At 43.2% G+C, this 7,641-nt stretch overlaps 1 protein-coding gene across 1 annotated transcript; it reads right to left on the bottom strand.

The window, feature by feature from the left end:
- Positions 1-324: 324 nt before the first annotated feature.
- LOC134545438 (uncharacterized) lies at positions 325-2,442 on the bottom strand (the record flags this gene model as incomplete). The annotated part of the gene is made up of 2 exons (XM_063388589.1): positions 325-2,251; positions 2,386-2,442. Coding segments are annotated over 2 exons (410 nt in total), but the record flags the coding sequence as incomplete, so codon positions are not given.
- Between the last annotated feature and the right edge of the window lie 5,199 nt (positions 2,443-7,641).

The raw sequence follows: 7,641 nt of genomic DNA, 5'->3' as shown, positions 1-7,641 counted from the left end.
TACTTTTCTGACGTGGTGCAAATTTTGTACGACATAGTTTCGACAATAGCGTTTAACGCACAGGGAATACGGTGGCCGCAACGAACCGCCCCTCAATATAATTCAACGGAGAACTTTGTAGATTACATCGAGGCTCTGGTGTGGTCATGCAATTATTCTTCTGGTATAAAAGTTCCTTACCTAGTCAATTACCCGTGTATATGCATCGATGTTGATCCTAGGGGTTTTTTGTCCTGGGTTGCGGACGGCGCACCGTGTTGGAAATCCACACGCTACGTACAAGAAAAAAAAATCTACAAGCGAATTTACTCACGAGTTGATATCAAAAATTAGAGAAAACTGTAGCCATCTTTGATCTTCAAACTCACGAGTTGAGAGAAAAACTGTATCCATCTTTGATCTTCAAAATACATCACCATTTAATATATCACTTAAAAGTTCGCGTCTAAATAGTTGACGTCTTGTTATAAACGTGTGGCATTGAAGTAACTCATTATCTAAGAGATGTGCCATTTTCTTAAAAGCGTAATTCTGATTAATTACATAGTTGCGGCAGTTCAGACCTACTTCAAATCCGTTGCGCTTGGTTAACACGCGCACCGTGTTTTCAACATCAGCAGCAATTGCCCACACGATGCGGACAGAGTCGTATCCTAGTTCATTGAATGAGCTTATCATATTTTTGTAGACCTTTATCAGACGAGGTGCGAGTACATCGAATTTTTCGGTGAAGTCAGCCATGAATTTTCCGGGGCTCGCATTTCCACCATCACAAGAAAATAATAGCCCGTACAAGATTTGAGACAGCGGACTTCTGTCCATGACAACATGATGTGATCTTTTGCCTAATTTAACGGCGTATTCGATTAGTAGTAGCATCGTATCTAGAGTATATGCGCTGGCAAACGCCGTACTGGATTCCTTGTCTTTATACGCGGGGAATATTTGACACATTCTGGTGAAGTCTATGCTGGCATCGGATACCGTCGTCTTGCCTATACCACTCGTTCCCTCCACGAAAATGAGACATTTTTCTTTTCTTCCCTTTCGTCTTTGACATGTTAACGTCAATAACAGCAATGCTGCGCACGCAAGACTACACGCTGTGGAAATTACGGTGCTGGTCATTGTGTCTCCATCAGGAGAATTTACCAGAATAAAGACTTGAAGAGAGAGAAGTTGACAACATCCGATAACCAAGCCCGTAATATAAAGATGTGACAGGTTGATGTCTCTTTTGAGCCACATTGTTACCACCTGGATAAGTGTTCCCAAGTTGATGGTCACACCGCTGACAATTACCATTATTCTAACAAAATCTTGATCTTGCAACACCATCGATGTAATTGTAACGGAGGTTGAAATCAAGAGATAGAAGGCAAAGGCCCAAAACAAAAATTTGTCACACGGCCACATCTTTGTGTGTTCTTCATAAAATAGATGGTTGGTATATTTTATACATTATTGTATTCCGCTAGCGAGAACATTTGCTGTTGCTTGTCCCAATCCACGCTTTCCTCTCTTCAAAAGTCCCACGTAGGGGTTATCGTAGTTGAGGACGACAATTTGGGCAATGGGGATTCCGGCTTTGATCGTCACGTCTTTGTAGGCTCGTATCCGTATTGAGATGGCACCATCGTAGTCTGCATCTATAACGCCGGTTATAATATCGAATTCGTCTACACCGGAACTTTTGGGAAAAATCATGGCAGCTTGATTTTTATCGAGTCCTATTATTTTCAGGTTGGTCGGTACGAGATGAACTCTGTCCTTTCCACAATTGATGGTCACGCATGCCCCGATGTCAACGCCAGCCGACTGATATGTGCTTCTGAATATTGGACAAGGGTGAGGGCCTGATGGGTCGTAGACCGTAAGACACCAATTACTTGATTCCATTATTTTCGGAGAGCTTTTGTCGTAGAAGCTATCAAGGATCGCAGTACGGACGGTGGTAGTGCGTAATCAATTCCTTTATGGAAATTTCGTGCAAGTAGCGGATTCGAGTTGGCGGCTCCACATTGGTTCACGAGGCGTATTGCGTGGTTTGGATCTGTATCAAGTCGAAGTTCTTCGACGTCCGATTCGCTATCTTGGGTAATATAGTGTTGGAATAGAAAATTCAACGCGTCCAGTATCGTGAATTTACCAGTTTGAGATTGTAGATCTTCTATGTTATATTGTACCTTGACAGCTTTAACATCGCGGTATGAATCTAAAATATCTGTTAGAGTCATATTAACGCAGGTTGCTCGAAATGCATTCGTCTTATTTCCGGGGTTTGACTTTGGCACTAAGACTGCTGGTGTAAAGCCTACGGGACACGCCTCTGTAGATTCGTTTAAAACTATCACCATGCCGCTCTTGGCCCATATCCACCACAACCGAACGGCCGAACGTTTATCAAACGGTCGCATTTGGCATCGATACTTTTGTCATAAACTTCGAAATAACAAGGCGCGAATCTAGAGTAATAAGAAGCGTTATTTATGGCGTTTCCACTCCAATTACTTCGAGTTTGGTACGTTTGAACTAAAACAGAGAATATTACCAGCAAATTTGCCACAATCACAGCCCACACCAGAACGATTTCGGGATTCATTTCAGATCCTTCTTCATCATCTCCTTTTCCCCACCGCATTAATCTTCGGCTCTTGAGGAAGGTAGTTGTGTATAGCACAACGCAATGCGGTGAGCGCAGTTTGCGTTCGTGCACCGTGCACAATCGCAAATTCGTGAATTTGCGTTCGTACATCATGTAAAATCGCAAATTCGTGAATTTGCGTTCGTACATCATGTAAAATCGCAAATTCGTGAATTTGCGTTCGTACATGTTACCTGATCGCAAATTCATGAATTTGCGTTCGTACATCGTGCACAATCGCAAATTCGTGAATTTGCGTTCGTACATGTTACCTGATCGCAAATTCATGAATTTGCGTTCGTACATCGTGCACAATCGCAAATTCATGAATTTGCGTTCGTACATCGTGCGCAATCGCAAATTCGTGAATTTGCGTTCGTACATGTTACCTGATCGCAAATGCGTTCGTGCATTTTACATGTTACATTTCGCGCGTTCGTGTGTTTATTAAGGATTAAGCTTAAGTGAAGCGCTTTTCCAACTAGTATAATCATTGTCATTTTGCGCATACACTGTGGTGTTGTTTAAATGGCTAGAAGTGGGATTCTCTCCATCAGAATTGATTAAAATGAATGCCGAGTATAAGAATCTTAAATTGTTATTTATGACGTTGGAATCCCAAAGCCTTGGGTGAAATTCAAATGGGTCGACGTCAAGATTATTCAAAGTTACTGCGTTACGAACGTCTCTGGCGTGATTCCAATTTACATTACCTGACCCGATGGCAACCCACCAATAACCATATTCGAGATATCTTAATTTGTAATTGCCGAGCAATCGATTGATCCAAAAGTTGGGAACCGAATATCCGTTCGTCATAGGCAAGTCGTGATCGAGGTTTGGAGAAACATAACAGTTGTAAGTGAACGTGGCACCTTCACACCACACACCGCTGGTATATCGGACGTGAAAATCATTTGAATACATTCTAGGCCACATTGTTTGATTTTTGGTCAAATTCATTTCGTAAGCGTCTTCTGTCAACCCCATCGTTTCGAACAATTCGGCATTGTCGGTCTTTAGTATAACTGCAGTTAATTCTCGCCAATCGGACGAACTCATGTGAGGTAACATCTTGATTACTTTCCATTTGAGATTTATTACGGCATCGGGGCCGATGTCACCGCGTAAAAGTCGGGCATCAGGCGATCGTCGAATGGGTAAGCAAGACGGCGAAGTACATCGGCATTGATATCCCCCATCCGAACGTGCCACCAATTCTCCGTCAACTCTCTTACCAGAAATTAGACATGTGGTGCATGGATTCCGCAATTTGGAAGCGCTCACGTTGGCCCGCACGTCGGCATTGAACCTGTCAATGTCCACGAAATCATCAGAGGGATATTGGTGATTTGTATAATCGTGAGTTTGTACGGAATCTCTCTGGCAGATTGGAAGTTGGGATACCTCGGCGGTGGCCGCCACCCTACCGCTTCCGCAAACGCATTTGATCTGAGAAAGCGGCACATTTATATCTTCAACTTTACCGTCGCACACGAACGGCGTGGAGCAGTTTCCCAGAAGAGTCGTATTTCCTATAGCTCCTGGATTCTTACAGATGCAAATTAATTGGCTCAATTCCGTTTCTTTGTTGGCCTTCGCTATGGCGAGGTCGCCGTGGAACGGGTTGCACGAGTCCACGACGCTTGTAGTCGCCAAACAATACCCGTCGTTGAGTGTATCGTTTTTTGGAACAGTGCCCACCACTTCACCGTCTACGACAATTTTAGCATCTGTTTCAAAATGCGTGCACCGAGCAATCAGATTTTGACAACCGGCGCAAGATAATGCGTCGTCAAGTTTGCATGGTTTCAAATCGGTTTCCGTGCATTGGTAGGGATTGGTAATTACAATGTTACTGGGAAAGGGATCGAACTTTATGTCGAATGAGAATGGTCTGAGAGCTGTATCGGTTCGCGGCGCTGTGCTTGCCATCTGTGATAATTTTGATGCATAGACTTGCGCTTTATTCAATGACATTAATGCGTAATAACAAGTCAATACAGTAACTATTACACATGTCAAAAATCCCAACCAAAACGAAAGGGACATGGCTAGAGGAACCTGCTTGTACGTCACCGCTCCACAAACTCCACCCAATTGGGTTACAACCGTAATTGTAGCAGTGAAAGCGTTGGGCCTAGAGTGTAAGAGATATCAAAACTTGGAAGATTTGGGTGCTCGTTCCTTTTGGTCGCATTACTCAATTTCAATAGGGATCGGTACATCTGTACCACAGGAACTATCTGATCAAACTGTCGATTCCATAAGGATAGATGATCCGAACATTTTCGTAGAAAGTTTAAAAACCATCATTCAACGAAGATTTCGAAGTCCTCGTGCGTCCTCAGTAGTGGTTTGGGATTATGATGATACCCTGGTGAACGAAAAGGGGCAAATTCTATTTAAGGAGATACCCGGAATACTACACGCAGTATCGAAATATTTTGACTACTCGGTGTTGTGGACCCATGCCACTACAAAATGGTTTATTCAAAACTCATTTCCATACAAATTTGATGTTATAATGACTCGCGGCAATGAGCCGAGTGATGGTCGTGGCCCCAAACATTCAGCACACGTACTACGCGCATTAAACGACTCCCTGGGTGTAGTAGCTCTCACATACAGCGCCCTCATTGATGATACCAAGGACAACTTCGATTTCGACTACGATACCTTCGTGCAGCCACCGAGGGGCGGGTTGAAGGCTGGTGTATTCTGGCGTTCGCGACGTTCAGTTATTATCGATGCTTTTCGCATGAGAAAGAAGAAAGTAATAAGATAAAATGGACCATTTCCATCAGTATCGCAAAAATAAATCGTTTCACCGCAAATTTAATGTCAAGTTTGGATTCGGAAGAGTAATGTACGATGGGGTTACAGAGGGTGTAGTGTGCTTAGAAATGTGTTACAGAAGCATTCACGTGAAAGCGGTTATCCAAAATGGCCGAGTTTCCTGCGTCATAAAAAGATGCGTTTCGCGTTGCCCCATCAAACTCATTTTGCCAGTGGACATGCCAAGTATGTACAGACCACTCTCGTTCTTGATAGTTACAGATCCCGTGCACATCCCTACACCAAAACCCGGTCTCAGGCACTTCGCTTTACAAACAATCACGCCCCGTCGCACAAGAATGATGGATGTGTGGGAAGAGCATTGCGATGGTGTAGTTCATAAAATAGAGAAATTCCACCCACAATATAGGCTAATTGCGATGCCGTGCTCGCAAGAATGGATGTGTTCTTGCTTCGACAACGATTTTATAAGTCATCTCAGAATCGACTATATAAAAACGAGGTTTAGGTGTATTAATCAATCATTCGAGTGCGGTAAAGTGTCCAAGATTAAAATAGTAAATGACTTGAACATTGTAACATGCGCTTCCGTTCTGGAACAGTTTTTTTTTTCTCAAGTAAATCAAACGATCGATCAAAGTCGTAAACAACGAGAATAGCTTCTTTATTTAGCGATTCGTATATGGTCCTCACTCCGAGCCTAAATCCGTCTGCAGAAAAGAATCTATTGGTCTTTATCCAAAGCTTGACATGGCTCGGGATAGTGAAAGGCGGTGAATCGCTCCCAACGAACACCCAAGCGACTATACCCTCCTCGTATTCGGGAATATTAAGCCAATCGTCTTCTATTACGATGGCTTCCTCGGGTGTACGCTTGCATTTTCGAATGAAACTGGCCCCGGACGGACGTCCGGACATCGTGGCGGAACAGAGGCGCAGAAATAGAGTCTATTGGCACGCCAAGGACTTTTTGGGGTGGTGCAAGGAATGCGCTTTGAAATATGTACAAACTCCCCTTTTTGATTATGACTTTAAACTAGCAGATTGGATATCTTTTCTAAGATCAAATGTACCTGAATCCATGAAATTTGCAAGAGAGGCGTGGTTGATAGCTAGTAGGCAGAGTTTGGTGTGCGTAGCAAATAGGATCAAATTCTACAAAGTACTAATTAAATTGGGTTACTCAAAGGAGGTGGCCATACAGGAGCTCATTCCAAAATACGTAGAGATAGCGAGAAGCCAGCGTCTGATTTGTTTCGCGCATCATTTGGAATCTTTACCTAGGAAATTAACTCGGTAAAACACTTATTTTTTTCATTCACGATTGGTTTGAAATCTTAAAAGCTGTGCAGAATGGAGTCGCAAAGAGCACCAACATCAGCAGCAGTAACAGCATCACCACCAACCACAACAGCAGCAGCAACAACAGCAACAACAACAACTGCGGATGGCGCTACCGACGAATATGTACAGTTGCTGAACGCATTACGAGCGAGGGAACAATCGCGAGCTCAACTGGTAACAGACGGTGGGGATGCTGGCGGGGGGGGCCGGTAGCGGCGACACCTCCACGGACACCAGGCGCAATCCCCCGACCCAAGTTAAGAAGGCTGGATTATTTGCCGGTATTTCTATTACAAATTGCGTTTATCCCACGATGTTTGTCATCCCCGCAGTTATATTGATTGTACTATTTGTGGTAATGCGAATTTCATTAATTACGCGCATATTCGGAATATTCTTGGTTCTATTGCTCCTCGTTGTATTTTATTTACAATATAGGGAGATTAACATTGTCTCGTGGGTAAAATCTTTGGGGAAAGAAAAAAAATAATAGATTGAAACCGACCGTCGGCTATTTTTTATGTAAGTATGCGACCATCTTACCTGATTGCAAATTCATGAATTTGCGTTCGTACATCATGTAGAATCGCAAATTCATGAATTTGCGTTCGTACATCGTGCACAATCGCAAATTCATGAATTTGCGTTCGTGCACGTTACCAGATCGCAAATTCATGAATTTGCGTTCGTGCACGTTACCTGATCGCAAATTCATGAATTTGCGTTCGTACATCGTGCACAATCGTAAATTCATGAATTTGCGTTCGTGCACGTTACCTGATCGCAAATTCATGAATTTGCGTTCGTACATCGTGCACAATCGTAAATTCATGAATTTGCGTTCGTGCACGTTA

Source organism: Bacillus rossius, unplaced genomic scaffold (genome assembly GCF_032445375.1).
Source record: "Bacillus rossius redtenbacheri isolate Brsri unplaced genomic scaffold, Brsri_v3 Brsri_v3_scf722, whole genome shotgun sequence".
In the NCBI taxonomy this organism is placed as follows: Eukaryota; Metazoa; Arthropoda; class Insecta; order Phasmatodea; family Bacillidae; genus Bacillus; species Bacillus rossius.
The sequence above is the reverse complement of the archived record's forward strand: the minus strand, read 5'-3'. Positions and strand labels throughout refer to the sequence as shown.